This window comes from Prionailurus bengalensis, chromosome A1, assembly GCF_016509475.1.
Source record: "Prionailurus bengalensis isolate Pbe53 chromosome A1, Fcat_Pben_1.1_paternal_pri, whole genome shotgun sequence".
Classification (NCBI taxonomy): domain Eukaryota; kingdom Metazoa; phylum Chordata; class Mammalia; order Carnivora; family Felidae; genus Prionailurus; species Prionailurus bengalensis.
Window position 1 is genome coordinate 219,080,641 of NC_057343.1, and position 17,992 is coordinate 219,098,632.

The window sequence follows — 17,992 nt, forward strand, 5'->3', positions numbered from 1 at the left end:
GGAAGCTGGATGATCACCCAAGGAAATGGCACCATATTGGAGGCTCAATGTTGGTCTCTACTGCTTGCACATTGGGCATTCAACAGTAACTGTAGCCAGATGGTCCTTAGTCAGTGGATGTTCAAGTTGTTAAACCCATGTATAACTTCCACTCCTGCCACCATGGCCGCTTTGTTCATGAGCCCATTAGGAAACGACAAAACTGGCTGAGGAAAGAGATTGACTTGTATACACAGACCAAATCATCCTATCTTCTCAGGTGCTGGGCCCCACTCAAAACTAGCAGCTTTTCAGGTGTTTCAGTAAATGGATAGAAATAACATATCCAAATGAAAAATACTCTACCTCCAAAGACCACGAGGTATTGGGCTTCTGTTTTGGTTGGAGGATGGGGAAATACAGCAATTTATCTTTTACTACAGAATGGATTTAGGATCCCACTGGGCCCACTATTAGACAGATGTCAGGTAAAACTCCATCAATCACCTGACTTCCTCATACCTCTACTCTGGTTGGCAGATCACACTGATTTGGGTTTCCTGGAGTCAATAAGAATTCAGAGCTTGTGTCCAGGACTCTTCAGGTGTCTGATTACTTCCTTTTTATCCAGCACACAGTTACCTTGGTAAAAGGCATAGGCCCATTTGCGGAAGGCCAGGAGAAAGACTAATAGTATGAATGTTCAGGCAAGTACTGGGGACCTTCCTCAAGAAGACTTGAGCATCCCTTTCATTCAAAGGGTCTGGGTCTGTTAACTGGCTCAAGTCTGGGGATGGACTGAGGAGTCATGATTCTCTTGTTTTTACCTTCAAGTTAGTCTTTCGTTTTTTTGATCTTGAACTCTTCTGCTTTTATAGATCAAGGGAGAACTTGGTAGACTTCTTCCTATCTATATACGCATCTATATAATTTAAATTTTTAGCTTATTTTGCATGTACATTTAAATTTTTCAAATTTCTAAAAACAACTGTAGCTGGCAAAATTATGATACTGTTGATTTTGTACAAAACATGATACTGTTGGACAATAATAGCTAGCATTTTAAAACATTATTTAGGATTTATTGTGCTATCATGGTTTTATTCAAGTTTAAAAGAGGCAAATAAGTTATTTCCAGGGAGGGAGGACTACTTGGTACATTGAGATCTGAAGAAAATAACTATATTTTGGTACTCATATTTCTTCAGGAATTTTATGTGGGCTTTGTTCTATAATAGATAAGCAATAGTCATAAGATTTCTACTTTATTTTCATTGATCCTATAAAATTGCTGAGTGTTGATTCCATATAGAAGATATTATACTTATGTTATAATAGGTTTTGCTATTGATTTCTATCAACTCTAAGGGTGTAATTGAAAATTAATAATGTACATGATGGAAAAATCCAGTATTTTAATATAGCATCTTTTGTTTTCTGTTAGATTACACCAGATAATAAATATTGTGTTTTCGTTCTTAAAATGAAATTGTAAATTAAAGACACTGTTTTAAAATATGTGCTTGATTTTATGTGACATAATTCTTTTAAAATGGTAGTTTATTTTATTTTCTTATGGCATTTTATTTTATTTTATTTTTAAAATTTTTTCAACGTTTTTATTTATTTTTGGGACAGAGAGAGACAGAGCATGAACGGGGGAGGGGCAGAGAGAGAGGGAGACACAGAATCAGAAATAGGCTCCAGGCTCTGAGCCATCAGCCCAGAGCCCGATGCGGGGCTCGAACTCACGGACCGCGAGATCGTGACCTGGCTGAAGTCGGACGCTTAACCGACTGCGCCACCCAGGCGCCCCATCTTATGGCATTTTAAATTAAGAGAATAAAGAGTACACATAATATATCATGGCAGACAATAGAACGGATAGGAATAGGATGTAAATCTAAATTATGATTTCAATATAGGAATGACTAAAATATAATTCTATTGCAAATATTTCATTTTGTAATTAAAATTCAATATTTTCAGACCACAAACTTATTCTGAAAATTTTGTAGTTCCATTACTATTTTAATTTCTCTCTGGACACCATATTCAGTCCAAGCAGCAGAATTTTAATACTGAAGTTTTCTTGAAATTTTTTAAATCAAATATAAAATCATTCAGAGAAAATTGTAGTGATTATGATTACCATGTTTGTCTGAATATTTTTTCAGCCTTCAAAATACTTTAAATGAGGAGAAATGTTTGAAAAGTGAGTGGTTTCCATTGGTATTTGAATCTAAGTAAGATATAAAAATATAACTCCTGGGGCAGCTGGGTGGCCCAGTGGGTTAAGCATCTTACTCTTGATCTCTACTTAAGTCATAATCTCATAGTTCATGAGTTAAAGTCCCACATTAGGCTCTGCTCTGATGGTGCAGAGGTTGCTTGGGATTCTGTCTCTCCTTCTCTCTGCCTCTCCCCCGTTTATGCTCTCGCTCTGTTTCAAAATAAATAAACATGAATATGAATATGAATATGAATATGAATATGAATATGAATATAAGTATATATCCCAATGTACCACTGGTTGCAGCCTACATAACCTGCAAAAAGAAGGAAGATCTCTCCCTGGCCCAGCAACAATACACTAATCAGCACTTGCAGCCAATGAGAAGCGGCCACAACCTCAAAATTTTGTTCTTCTCCAATGAACTTTTGTTTAAAAAACAATCTTCCTCAATTTCCTCCTAAAACCTAACAAAAGCTGACCATCACTTTTTCTCAGATTTGCCTATAGCTTGCCCCAGTTTGCTTGTCCTGAATTAGAGTTCTTCTTCTCTTCCTGAATAAACTCATTTTTCTAATAAAATACCTGGCTATTTTTTTTTTAGGTTGACATATTGGAATTATGTTAAATACATGGAAAACTAAAAAGGAATGATATACAAAAAAATAAAAAATACTTTGTATTCATGTGTATATATGTAAAATTTCCATTGACGTTTTTCTCCAGTTTTGATTTAATTTCCAATTAGTTAACATACAGTGTAATGTTAGCTTCAGGATTAGAATTTAGTGATTCAACTCTTACATACAACACCCTATTCTCAGCACAGTGCCCTCCTTAATCCCTATCACCCATTTCATCCATGCCCCCCACCCACTTCCCCTCTGGTAACAATCACTTTGTTCCTTACAGTTAAGAGTCTGTTTCTTGGCTTTCCTTTCTTTCCCCCACACCTCACCCATGTTCTTTTGTTTTGTTTCTTAAATTCTACAAATGAGTGAAATCATATGGTATTTGTCATTCTATAACTGACTTATTTTGCTCAGCATAATACTCTCTAGCTCTATCCACATTGTTGCAAATGGCAAGATTTTATTCTTTTTATGGCTGTGTAATATTTTATATATAACTATAACTATATAACTATGTGTGTGTGTGAGTACACACACACACACACACACACACACACATATATATATTATATATGTCACTTCTTTATCCATTCATCAATAGACATGAACATTTGGGCTTTTTCCATAATTTGGCTATTATTGATCACACTGCTTTAAATTTCAGAGTGCATGTATTCCCTCAAATTAGTATTTTTGTATCCTTTGGGTAAATACCTAGTAGGCAGTTGCTGGATTGTAGGATGGCTCTATTTTAGCTTTTTGAGGAAACTCCATGCTGTTTTCCAGAGTGACTGCACCAGTTTTCATTCCCACCAGCAGTGCAAGAGGGTTCCCCTTTCTCTGCATCTTCGCCAACACCTGTTGTTTCCTGTGTTGTTGATTTTAGCCATTCTGATAGGTGTGAGATGATATCTCATTGTAGTTTTGATTTGTATTTCCCTGATGATCAGTGATGTTGAGCATCTTTTCATGTGTCTGTTAGTTATCTGCATGTCTTCTTTGGGAAGATGTCTATTCGTGTCTTCTGCTGATTTTAATTGGATTATTTTTGGGGGGTGTAGAGTTTTTTATATATATTGCATATTAACCCTTTATCACGGATGTCATTTGCAAATATCTTTTCTCCCATTCTGTAGGCTGCTTTTTAGTTTTGTTGATTGTTTCCTTCATTGTGCAGAAGCTTTTGATCTTGATAAAGTTCCACTAGTTCATGTTTGCTTTTGTTTCCCTTGCCTCTAGTGACATATCATAAAACTTCTATGGCCCATGTAAACAAGTTACTGCCTGTGTTCTCCTCTAGGATTTTTATGGTTTCAGGTCTCATATTTAGGGCCTTAATCCATTTTCAATATTTTTATGTATGGTGTAAGAAACTTGTCTAGCTTCATCCTTTTGCATTTTGCTGTCCAGTTTTCCCAATACCATTTGTTGAAGAGACTGTATTTTACCCATTGGATATTCTTTCCTGCTTTGTTAAAGATTAACTGACCATATAGCTGTGGCTTCATTTCTGGGTTTTCTATTCTGTTCCATTGATTTATATGTCTATTTTTGTGTCAGTACCATAATGTTTTACTACACCTTTATAATATGACTTGAAGTCCAGAATTGTGATGCCTCCAGATTTGCTTTTCTTATTCAAGGTTGCTTTAGTTATTCAGGGTGTTTTGTGGTTCCATACAAATTTTTAGATTGTTTTTTCTAGCTCTATGAAAAATGCTATTGGTATTTTGATAGAGATTGCATTAAATGTGTAGACTGTTTTGGGTAGTATAGACATTTCAATGATATTTGTTCTTCCAATCCATGAGCATGGAATGTCTTTCCATATTTTTGTCACCTTCAATGAAATCCTAGCAATTTAAAAGAATAATATCAATCGTTCTCTTTGGAATTTTACAGTTTAGTGGGCACAATAAATAATTTCACCAAATGTGGTGAATATCACGATAGGACAATGAAATATGCTTTGTAACTACAGAGCTGGCATATGTGTTCTAATCTAGAGAGTAGGAAAAGTCATCCTGATTTTAAATGAGATATGATAAATGTTTAATTAGGAGACAATGCAGAGAAGAGAAAGGGTGCTAAAGGGTAAGAGGAAAATATGCAAACATCAAGAATAAAAACTGGAACAGTATTTTCTGAGAAATGAAGAAGATAGAATAAGGTAAAACAATATAATTGGTTGGTACAGAATGGTAATGAAGTGGGTACAGGTGGCAGTGATGTATCTGGAGATGAGGATAAGATTATGAAAGATGTATAAATAAGGTGATAGAGTCCAAAAAATTAGAATAATAAAAGATTATTTTTGTAAAGAATATTATGTCTTTTTAATAGAACAGGCTTAGCACACATACACACACATACACACATACACACACACACATTTGCCCAATAGAACACAAAAATTTGCATGAGTATAACCCAGGTTTGTAAGACTTTAGATTTATATTTCTCTTGCCCTGTACCTTGTTGAAGATTTTTAAGCTAAGAGGTAACATGACCAGATTTGTGACGTTGAAAATCACCTCCTTGGGGCACCTGCATGGCTCAGTTGGTTAAGTGTCCAACTTCAGCTCACATCATGATCTCAAGGTTAGTGAGTTCGAGCTCCATATCAGGCTGTCAGTACAGAGCCCACTTTGGATCCTCTGTCTCCTTCTCTCTCTGCCCCTCCCCTGATCATGCTTTCTCTCTTGCAAAAATAAACATTTTTTAAAATTATTTAAAAAAAGAAAAGAAAAATCACCTTTATAATGGAAAACTCTTTGGAGTAGACTGGGAGGGGTGGCAGACATTAATTAGGAGATTGCTACAGTGGTCCAGATAAGATACGATGCAGGACAAAACCAGGGTGATAGCCAGAGGATGGAGACATATAGATGGGCCCGGAAGGGGTTTCAGAGAAGACTGCATATGATTATTTTGGCACTGAGATTAAAAGTAAAGAAGAGTAAAATATGCATCCCAAGTTTCTTATTTTGGCTACCATAAAAAAACTATTTAAAAAGTCAAATAATTCAAAGATAGAATGGGACACAGAAATAGGTGGAGCCAGGAAGTAATGGGAATTTTGGGATATATGATAGAAGACAACATAGTTGTCTTCTAGGGGACAGGCTAGTTAAGACTCAAGTTTCAGAACAGTGTTAGGTTTGAAAAAATGCCAAGATTTTTTCCAATTCTAAATTTCTGTGAATGCATGATCTGTTTGTCTGTTTTAAGTACTTAGTAGACTGCCTCCTACATTAAAAAGTCTATTTTTTAGTTGGTTATGTATCAGAAGAAAAATAATTTATGAAAAAATATGTATACGGCCAGTGGAAAAGCCCTGTGTTTTTTATATCAATTGAATTTTAAAGAAGTCTATAAAATATGTCAATTTCCAAACAAACAAACAAACAAACAAACACAGGATATCCTGGTTGAAAGTGTACTCTCCCAAAATCATATAGAGAAGAATCTTTGAAATAAAATTCCATCCCTCTGGTTTCTCTGAAGACAGAGCCTCTGAATCTACAAATATTTTACTGACGAGAGGTAAAATCAGTTTGCAGTTATGGTATATATTCTAAACTTATCATGAAAAGTTCAAAACATCTCACATCATCTCTTAGTTTAGTGATATTAAATGTAACCAGGAGTATGTCACTATTTTATACTCAAGCTCTAGGTTTATGGATGTTTTGTTTTTTCTTGTTAATGTGTCACAGTTTAAATCTTTGAATCATTCAACACTGTGTTTCAAAAGATATATTATTCATTTTTATTTCATTGTAAATTTAGTCCCCTGTGATGTACAGATGTAATTATTTAAAATTTTTGAGAATGATGAAACTGGAATGTTTAGTATTCTCACCTGAAAGTTAAGATAACAACTGTGATCGTTGTTTTAATGACATTATGTGAAGAGTTGATATGTGCCAAAATTAATTAATTTTTTTTCTGTAATAGCAATGCATGTATTTATAGAACTTTTCTTTTCTGCCTCTCTGAAGCTTCACACTGACCAAGATAAAGGAGATGGAAATTTAAAATACATATTAACAGGAGATGGGGCTGGCAGTCTGTTCGTTATAGATGAAAATACAGGAGATATTCATGCTGCAAAGAAATTAGACAGAGAAGAAAAATCCCTATACATTCTTCGTGCCAAGGCTATAGACAGAAAGACTGGGCGGCAGGTGGAGCCGGAATCTGAATTTATTATTAAAATCCATGATATCAATGACAATGAACCAAAATTCACAAAAGACTTATACACTGCCAGTGTTCCTGAAATGTCTGGAGTCGGTAGGTATATGTTAATCCATGTAAACTAACATTTTTATTTGTTTGCTAAGGTAATAATTATGGACATACAGTTACTATATATGGTTCTTTCAAGATGAGAACTATAACTGAAAACTACTATTTAGTTTTAACTTCTCACTTCTAATTATTTTCAATTGTATATATTTCAATGATTCCTGCTATGGTGTTCCTTATACCTAAAATGATCTAAAAATATGATCTAACAATATGATTAATGAGAGCAGTTATTCCATTGCATTTCTACCAACACCTTCACCTCTACTCAACTGCTATTCAAATAGCAGTCAAGATGAATGTATTTCTGCTTGAAATAAAAAGGGGATATCAAATAGTGTCAGCAGTTTTGGACAGTTTTGCTTGCATTATTTTGCATAACAACTAATACTTGCATTTGACAAATTTCTTTTGATCATCTCATTTGATCATTGAAACAACTTCATGTGGAAAGCATGGGAAATAGAAATTTAAATCCCCATTCTGTTAATTAGGAGCCAGGATTCTGAATGATTAAGCAGCTGAATTAAGATCAAATAACCTGGTAGCCTAATAACAATATTCCAAGCCTTTTAATATTATTTTAGTTGTGTTCTACTACCAAATAATAGTTTATCATGCAAACTGAAAATAATTGTTTCATTTTTTTAGGGCTGCCTACAATTTTAAAAAACATTTGTTATTATGTAATTTATCTGTATGTGTATGTTTAGATGTCTTAATAAAATAAGAGCTATTAAGTCATTACATATTTAAAAAGAAGTGATATAAACTTGCTATAGTATCCAAAACATGCACAACTGATTTTCAAAATTTGATACTATGTAGTTGGATGTTATTTCAAAATCATTGTTCAGTGATTAACTTTGACATTATTACAATTAGTACATGTTTCAGCCTAAAATAGTTTTTTATGAGGAAAACAAAATTATAACCACCTTTGCTGAGTGAAATGATATAAAATGTTTCTTAACTATGTGTGCCATCTAAACAGAAGAACCAGGGGTTTGCAAAGAAGTTACTTCTTTTCACCTCAAATGAAATCTCATCCATCTGAGAAAAGAGGCAGTTCTCTTATCTTTTAGGTATTCATTCCAATAATATGAAAGAGAGTTATCAAATTAGACAGGAGTCCTAGGAAATCATACAGCCTAGGATGAAATATGAGTTGCTGTGTTTTCTTTAATATTTTAAATATGTTAGCGTGGTATAGATCCGTGGAAGTACTGGACTGATCCATATAGGTCGACCAGTGGGATAATGTAGATACATATGATGATGTCTTTATGGGCTTATATTTGAGATGAAGATACATCTAAAATCATACTTTCCATTTCAACTGCCTGTTGATGAGTATTCTAAAGTAGTTTGGTTTTCTGGTAACACCCTTTAACCTTTATAACACATTATTGTTTATCCTGCATATATGTTATTTTACCAGGTATTTTGACAAATAGTACAAAAACTGTCACTTATCCTTCTGGAAATAGATTTGATATACATACAGGAATAAAAAGTATAATTTGGATGACAGATATTTGAATAAGACACATTTTGATAATAACTGATTTATAGTTGAATAACTTTTAAAGTTTTCAAAGAATTAACTCATTTTAAAAACCAGAATACTTATTTATCAGAGACTATTTATATTTAAACTCAGATACCTGCATTTTCTCCCATATTATTTTGTGCTATTTAATGGAATATTATCTCTTATTCTGTATATTCCGATCATTTATCTAATTCAAACATATTCTATCTCATCTAGGTTACATTAATATTTATCAAATACATAATAATATCAGGACTAGAGTAAGCACTTGTATATTTTATTTTAAAAAATCTTTGCTCATTCCATACCATAAAATTCAGAATATATAAGTTTATACATGGAAGAAGGCTTATAGATTATTTTGTGCAAAAAGCCCTTCCTGTAAGGCAATCTATATTTATATAAAGTTTAAATTATGGGCAGCACAATTTCTTATTGTTGCACCCTTAAAAATGCGTATTTGGTGGGGTACCTGGGTGGCTCAGTTGGTTAAGCAGCTATCTTTGGCTCAGGTCATGATCTCACAGTCTGTGAGTTCAAGCCCTGCGTCGGGCTCTGTGCTGACAGATCACAACCCGGAGCCTGCTTCAGATTCTGTGTCTCCCTCACTCTCTACCCCTCCCCTGCTCTGTCTCTCTTTCTCTCTCAAAAATAAATAAACATTATTTTTTGTTAAATGAGAATTTGGGTAATTGTCAATTTTATTGCCTCTGTGCCTAGAATTCCAACAAAACAGAAAAACAACAACAACAACAACATAGAGATGTATGGCTCTGGTTGCAGCTTTTCATATTAATAAAAGAGGATTTAAAAGTTACAGATAGATCTTGATCCTATTTATGGAGGATAGTTATTATTAGTACTAAGATTGACATCACTGTATTAATTCCTTCCTGTTTGGCCCAACGATAGACTTTTTATGTATATCCAGTTTTAAATATAAATGTACCTATTATACACACACATGGAAGACACTTCATTTGATTTAAGCACTTATTTTAATAAATAAGTAAAAATGAGCCCAAAAGAATTAAACTGGCTTGCCCCAAAACATAGTTTATTACTATACTATTGTAAACAGAAAAACAATGTTTAATAAATGCAGGGAAAGCTGGATAATTTTAATGCCTTACTATTTGTCCCCACTGTAAAATAGTTATGCTTATTATGCAAAATATAGTTTGGAACACTTCCAATTTTATTAGATTCTTAGTAATTCCTCAAAAGCAACATTTTTTAAGTTTTTATCTCTCAATTCAAATGCCCCCTCATTAAAATTAAATCCAAATAAGAGGAAAGGGAGTGAGTGCATTTTGCATTAAGATTTTAGACCTGTTAATATATAAAACATGTCTAGATAAAGTCCATAAATTTTATATTTTTAAATTATACGGTTCTTTTGTCATAAGTAATCCTGTTTTAAGGGAAAATAAATATTAACTCACTATAATTTTGTAGATGTTATTTCTATGCTTTTACTGATATAAATAATCAATTGCAGAGAAAAACTAAAGGATGATCTTAAACTAATAGTTAAAGCACATGCATAATCAGACAACAAAAAGTGCTTCTATAAATCAAGTAATGCACAGTCATTTAATTCTAATATTATCTTTCTTATATTAGTGATTTTCACTTAAACCAGAGCTAAAAAAACTACTACCATTAACTTTGGGGGTAAATAAAGTCTTCTAAAATAAAATGAAATTTCTTTATTATTATCCTACCCTTCTCCCCAATATACCCCCTAATGGTCTCCTCGATACTGTCCCTTTCTTCCTATTTATTTTTGTCCGAATTGTCTCTCCTGTTTCTCTCACACCAACTCCTCTCCTTGCTCTATCTCTCTGCCCCTACTTCCTTCTGTCAAAACCATATACCACATTCCATTGTGTTGCTCAGAATCACTTTTTAGTTAAAATTACAAGACTCTAATTAATTGTTGAAATCTTAAATGCATTAGCATCTTCTGATCAGAACACATAATCTGGACAATATTTAAGGATATATAATGAAGGAAAATGGGATGCACTGATTTTAATATTTATAGCAGAGCCCAACTTTTTTCTCATTGACTGGGTAGTTCACCATACTGGTCTCTCAAAAACTTACCCAGTTCCTCTCCAACACCATCACTTCAACAAGAAATCCTTTTGCAGTTTTCACAGTTGGCACATATAACTCATCAATGAACCCTTTATGACTTAACCCAAGCCCTTTCTTAGCATTCACTACCTGTGGATTCAATAACGTGTCTAATCACAGCCATAATGCCAGACAAGCCACTTAGTAAAGAATTTAGAGTGGTGTTTCTTTCCTCAGATTGCCTAGGATGCATCCCATCTCTGTCACCTACCAGGTGACCATGAGCCACTTCTATGTCTCAAGGCCTATAGCTTATGCTAATCATAAGAATAAAGTAATGATACAAATTAAGGGCTGGGTATTCTGCCTCGTCTACCTTACGGTCTATAAACGTACATTCTCATTATGACTTTCTGCTGGAAACCATGCTGGGCTTCAGTTAAAATCTGAATAAGACCAGACAGGCCCCTGCCTTTGGAGAGATTACATCATACAGGACAAAGCCTGCAAATAAATTTATCATGATACGACAAATATCATGTCATATGATACATTTGTCATTTAAGCTTCACTATAATTTTTTAATCTTTGTTTAATATAAAAGTAAAATATTTAGATTATTTGAGAGCAAATGAAAATTATAAGTATTTCAGAAAATTCAGAGGGAGATAAAAATCAAAATCTTTTTTTATCTTTATAAACACATATTTACGAAATTGGTGCAAAAAACGTAAAAACCACCTTCTAATTTTATTGCTAAATAGTACTAACTGATAATAAGTCATTGCATTTATGAAAAAAAAAGTACAACTCTCCATTCCCTAATGTCCAACACATTAGGTACTTCTCTTTTTTCATTCTGCTATTATAAATATCATAGTATTAAGCTGTCAGTGTTTATCAGCATTCCTAATCATTACCATGATTCTACAAGAACAGATCGTAGTTTATATGAGTGTTTTTAACATTTTAGTTACATTACAAAATTGATTTTTATTATTTAGATTGAATTATTTTTTTCTTTTTTAGATCAAGTATTTTGGATATGTTCAAAGATCACATACCTACAATAAAAAGCAAACAATAGAAAACAAATTTAACAGCAAAATACATTATTAAAAGTGTCAAAAGGTATAGAGAAGTGTTTTTACCTGTTTTCGCTATGAAATTATACCCACAGTAAAAGAAAAATGAAACTGGTTAGGAAAATACCGGTCATGAAATTGATGAATTCACTACTTACATTTAGAATACTGATTACACTTAATAATTCATGTTTCAAATAATCCTCAAGTATGAAAATAATTATTATTCTCACTAATATATGTTCACATAAAATTATATTTAAAAATTCAATATAAGTCAGAAAAACACTTTAGTTGAACTTATAAACATTATTGTATTCTATTGTATTATACATATTATATTATAATATAACTATTATTTTTGCCTTGGTCTGGCTAGGACATGAGTGAGTGTTCTTTAAATGACAAAGGAGTACCCCTGGGATGGACGAGTGAGTTGTACTGTGTCTTCTTGCAGAACATATCAATTCTGTTGCAGCTGAGGAAACAGAGGCCTCAAGAGAAAGAACTCAAGTTCTATGCTAATTAATTTTGAAAAAAAAAACACATAAAAACGAATGCTGCTAGATTCCTGTGTTAGTATTCAGATACATTGATGGGAAATGAGCTGTTAGTATAATCTTAACATACAATTAATAATTTTTAAGCATATACATGCAAATTTTGAGAAACATTCATTACAACTAAATTAGACCAGTTCTGAGTGTGTAACGTATGGGGGTTTTAAAGTAAGTGATATGGCCAATGTGGAATTTGCCCTGTCCTAAAGAATTTCACAATCTAGGTAGAATCAGAGTCAAACTTCGGAAAATTCTATGTAGTATACTAGAAAATGTCATACAAACTCATTTTGCCCAAGGGATACATGGTAGGCTTTAATCAATAGTAGTTTTACAACCATGCTTTGAATCTTTAGAGCGATTAGTGAGATATCAGAAAAGTCCATTAATATACTGCATTATGTTTAGCCCCTTTAAAACCTTTTTATCTTTCATATATAAAAAATTGTGATAAAGTTAAAAGACAGTGGTTTAAGTTTCAGAAAATAAAATTAAACAGAATAGTGTTAAATTATAGTATTGCATGTGACAAAATCTATACTTTCTTAATTTGGGGGGAAATATCTACTGATTTACTTATGTGCAGCAATTAATATGTAGCATATCGATAGATGTAATCATATTTGACTGTGTTAACTATATTTTAAAGGGAGGCCCAGATGCTTAATAATCATTTATATCTTACACACACACAAAATTACAGGTCAATTTTATGCCATTTTTTCCCCATGAAAACAGGGTCCCTCTATTTTTTATTCTATGTATAATATACATTTAATTTATCAGGGTAAAAAGCAACCTGGATGTTACCAATACTGGTTTTATCTTTGAATATACATTTCCAGTAAGCAAGAAATGCATTAATTGAAAATTGCATGCACATTGTATTCAGTGAAAAATTGTTCCTCACAATATTTTTGGTCAACTAAAAGTGCAGTGCATTTGTCTCATTATATTCATTTTTGTGATAAAATAGGTTGCTGATTTTTTTCTCAGATAGTTCAAACAATAAAATTACGGGGTATTTAAATTTTTAAAAAAATGAAAAAGAGAAGTGTTTTGTTTTTTGTTGTTGTTGTTGTTTTGAGGCAGCATCATTTCAACACATTTCTTTGAACATGTGCCATCATCTAACACACCACATGACCCACGAGCAATAATTTTTTGGAAAGACCATTTCAAAGTTAGAAGTATTTAAGTATCTTTGTTTGGGTGGGTGGGATTCGTGTAGGTACGTCTGTCATACAAGTGACCGCAACAGATGCAGATGATGCCAACTATGGAAACAGTGCAAAAGTGGTCTACAGCATACTGCAAGGACAGCCATATTTTTCCGTGGACCCAGAATCAGGTAATAGCCTTTCATACTTGGTTTCTTTCTCATCTCATTATGTAATACATCCGGATGCACAATTATAGATTTTTCTGTATTTTAAGAGCTATTGATTCAGTATCATGCTTCCACTTATTCCCCATAGTTATTCCATGGAAATAAAAGCAAATTTCATATTATTTAAATAGATTATTTGAACTGTTATCCTTTTAGACTATTATCTACAGAGTTTAAATTTACGACACCAAATACAAAATTTGAAATTTAGCACTTTTTGTGTCCTAGGAAATACTCAAAACAGAAAGAATGTGAAAATCATCAAATTAAGTAAGCTTATTCATCTGAAGATTTTTTTAATGAGGTTAATTTTTTTAAATCAAAAAATATAATTAAATTGATTTAGCCAAGCTCATTCCCTGTACAATAGCCAGTGGAAGAATTCTGTCTGTTCTGTCCATTACATTAAATTGGTTATGGATTTCATACAGTTAGGTACACCAGCTTTTTGGTTGTTTGTTATGATGAACTTCTATAAAATAGATCTTGCATAGGTTAATCTTAGAACTCAGTGATTAAATTGTAAAATATTTGTCTACTTTTTCTAAAAGGCATAATAAAAACTGCACTACCAGACATGAGCAGAGAAAATAGAGAACAGTACCAAGTGGTTATACAAGCCAAAGACATGGGCGGCCAGATGGGAGGCCTTTCTGGAACCACCACCGTAAACATCACTCTGACAGATGTCAACAACAATCCTCCACGATTTCCCCAGAGTAAGGAAGGTTTTATTTCTCTCGTGTAGGAAGCCTTCTCCAACACACTACGAATAGAGGCTTATATTTGTACCAGTGTTTTCACTATTCGGTTGTGAACAAAGACAAATCCACAACCTATCCCTCCGACAAAATATGATAATTTCCCATAAATTGACTTCCCAATATTGGCTGTGATCATCTCAGTCTTTCTCTTATCTGTTTCACGGTGTAGAGCATGGACTCTTAGTTCTGACAGCCTGGTTTCAAATCCCATGTCTGTCACTCGTCAGACCTCAGTTATCTGAGATTATCTTATACACAGTTATCCTATCTGTATATAAGAATTATACTCCCTTATTTAATTGATTCTAAAACACAGACTTGATATTTTAAAGTCTCAGATATCAGATACTAGTATTACAATCAACACAAAATGGGTTCAAATGGCAACACTTGTTTTTCTTAATGGCCCTTTGAGTTGTGGTATGCCTTCTTTCTGATGGCATCTGAGACATGTTTGCTAGTATCTGTTATCTACTTGTAAAGGTCAAATCAGTCAATACCCTTTTAGTCATCACCATTTTAGGCACGTATGTTAAATCCTGAATGCTTTGCATGCCATGAATTCCCACACAAACAGATTCCAATCCTTTCCATTTTGCAGTGAATACAAATATGAAGGGCCTATTTTGAAATGTTCAGTTGAGGGGGTCTCAAATTTAAATTTATGATATTGAATCTAATACATTAGAGCATTTTTCCAAGCTAATCAAAATTAAACTATTTGATGATTCAGCTTTGGATGGTTGACACATGTATCTGATAAATGTTTTAAAAAGTTTGCTAAGAATATGAACAATAAGCCTAATTAACATAAATCTAAACTTTGCATTCAGTTTCCTTAAATATAAACTGAAACAGTATGACTTGATGAATTTTCAAATGGCTTGGCACTCTATAATTCCATGATCCATTATAATCTTAGCAAAAAGGTTTAGAACAATAATAGTAGTAATAACAAAAAATGTTTAAGAACTATCCCCGGGCTAAACATATAAAAGACATAATTTCATGTAATTCTCATTAAAAAAAAAACTATGAGATGATTGCTGTCATTATCACCCAATTTTATAGATGAAGAAATCAAGGGTTAGAGAATTTAACTTGCCCAGTGATGAGAATTCAAATCCAGGCAGCTGGATTTAGAAGTCCTCCTTAATCACCAAACAAATTACAAAGAGAAGACTTTGAATCAGAGAGACTTAGTTTTGCATGCTGTTTTTCTCAATTTTATAGGATTGTTTCCTTGAGCCCCATCCCTACCTTGGTATTATGAGGACGGATATTAGAATTAAATAAATTAATATAGAGGGCCTTTGGCCTTATACAGAATGCAGCACATTTTACATGTTTAAAAACATTTCTAACTTTCATTAACTTTTTTTTTTAACTTTTTCCTATTGATTCTTGAACAAATTGTCACAAACTAAAATCCTTTCAAGGACACCACAATGCAATATAATTGGCTGGAACTGAAGGAAACAGAAACATTCATATCCCTTAAAGGCATTAACAAGCAAAAAGGAAGGAAGGAAGGAAGGAAGGAAGGAAGGAAATTCCTGTGTATGGGTTTATTTTTCTATCTCTGACCTAGAATATAAGAATAAGTGCATGTTTTTGAAATAATTTGAAAGTTGTGAAAATGTATAATGACAATATTGAAAGCTCCAGATAAGCGGTAAATAATTGGTTTTCTTGCCCTCTTAAGTAAAAGTTCTGGATTCTAATATCGTGCCTACCATCTGTTATCTCAATAACCTTGGAGCATCCACTTAATCTTCCTGGAACTTATATTTCTCATTTACAAAGTGAGAGTGCTCTGCCTTTATAAATTATTTTTCCAATTTAATAAATCTATAATTTTTGACAGCTTACAATTCAATATGATGAAAAACTCTCCCAGTTTAAAATTAATTTATTGAAGTAAAAAAGGCAGAGGAAAAGAAAGGTTTTTGTTATCTGAAGATGAAATGCCAAAACAGCTCTGATTGAATTTTCAGGTACGTATCAATTTAATTCTCCCGAGTCCGTACCTCTTGGAACCCATGTTGGAAGGATAAAAGCCGATGACCCTGATGTGGGGGAGAATGCTGAAATGGAATACAGCATTGCTGAAGGAGATGGAACAGACATGTTTGATGTCATCACTGACAAGGACACACAGGAAGGGATTATAACTGTCAAACAGGTTTCTTTACACTGTCTTCATTTTTTCATTGAGTGCTTATAGTTTATTTTTGCTTTTCAGTTAAGGGAAGAAAAGCCTAGGATTTATTTTTCCCATCTTTACAGTCTTCATAGAAGGGGGTATAGTTGTGGCTTCATCTCAAGTTACGCATCTTCACCACTGACACTTAAAAAGTGATACAAAGCCTTAATTGCTTGTGCTTATAGCAGACACTCAAGGTAGGACCAGATAGCCTCGAAAGTCCTTGTTTTATACTCTCCCTGGCTGAAAAAATAGGCATGCAGTCATAACTTTATTTCACACACTTTTCAAAATATTCCAATTTGTCTCTTCAAGCCGATGAAACTTGAAGATGTGTGTTTTACTTTGGATTTCTTGATTTTTAACGCAGTGTGGGAGAACATTATGAAACTTTATCTAGAGTAATCCAGCTAAATATTGATCATGTTCTATTTTCCTTATTTTTCTGTTTCCATTCACATCTTGCTTTCCATAGTGTTCAGATGAATGAAATATGCTTTTTCTTTTTAAAATATCAGTTTTAGAAATGTTGGAACTAAGGGGGCAACTTATATGAGCAGTTTGCTAAATCTCTACTTTATTTTATATTTACTCTGATTTTAACTTTGTATAACTTTAATAATAATAGTAAATAATCTGTATATCCATTAGATAATACATTTGCCTGTGACCATCAAAATGTGAATTGCATTAATAAGTGGGATTCAGTCTTAATGTGCATACCATTATATTCAGTTACCCCCTATGAATAAGTGTAAGACAAAACAAAAAATGACTAGTTTATTTGATATACCTATGCAGCAATAACTGAGGAAGTTTTTTAATCACAATTCCTGGCACCAGTAACAGAGCTGGATATTCAAATTTAATATTGTCTTCCCTTGTCATATCTGCTATATTATACTAATTTTTTCTTATTTAACTCCAGAATTTAGATTTTGAAAGCAAAATGCTGTACACTTTAAGAGTGGATGCAAGTAACACTCACCCTGATCCACGATTTCTACACCTGGGACCTTTCAAAGACACAGCTGTGGTCAAAATATCTGTAGAAGATATAGATGAGCCTCCTGTGTTTAGTAAACTTTATTACTTGATAGAAGTAGATGAAGATGTAAAGGAGGGCAGCATCATTGGACAGGTTACAGCATATGATCCAGATGCTATGAACAATTTAATAAAGTAAGTA

At 33.1% G+C, this 17,992-nt stretch overlaps 1 protein-coding gene across 2 annotated transcripts in view; it reads left to right on the forward strand.

Moving 5' to 3' along the window:
- Positions 1-17,992, forward strand: part of CDH9 (cadherin 9) — a 136,383-nt gene that overhangs the window by 95,129 nt on the left and 23,262 nt on the right. For both annotated transcript variants that reach the window (XM_043600720.1, XM_043600731.1), the window contains exons 3-7: positions 6,849-7,143; positions 13,675-13,794; positions 14,385-14,552; positions 16,595-16,782; positions 17,732-17,985. In XM_043600720.1, the coding sequence (XP_043456655.1) occupies positions 6,849-7,143; positions 13,675-13,794; positions 14,385-14,552; positions 16,595-16,782; positions 17,732-17,985 (1,025 nt within the window). The remainder of the gene's footprint in view (positions 1-6,848; positions 7,144-13,674; positions 13,795-14,384; positions 14,553-16,594; positions 16,783-17,731; positions 17,986-17,992) is intronic.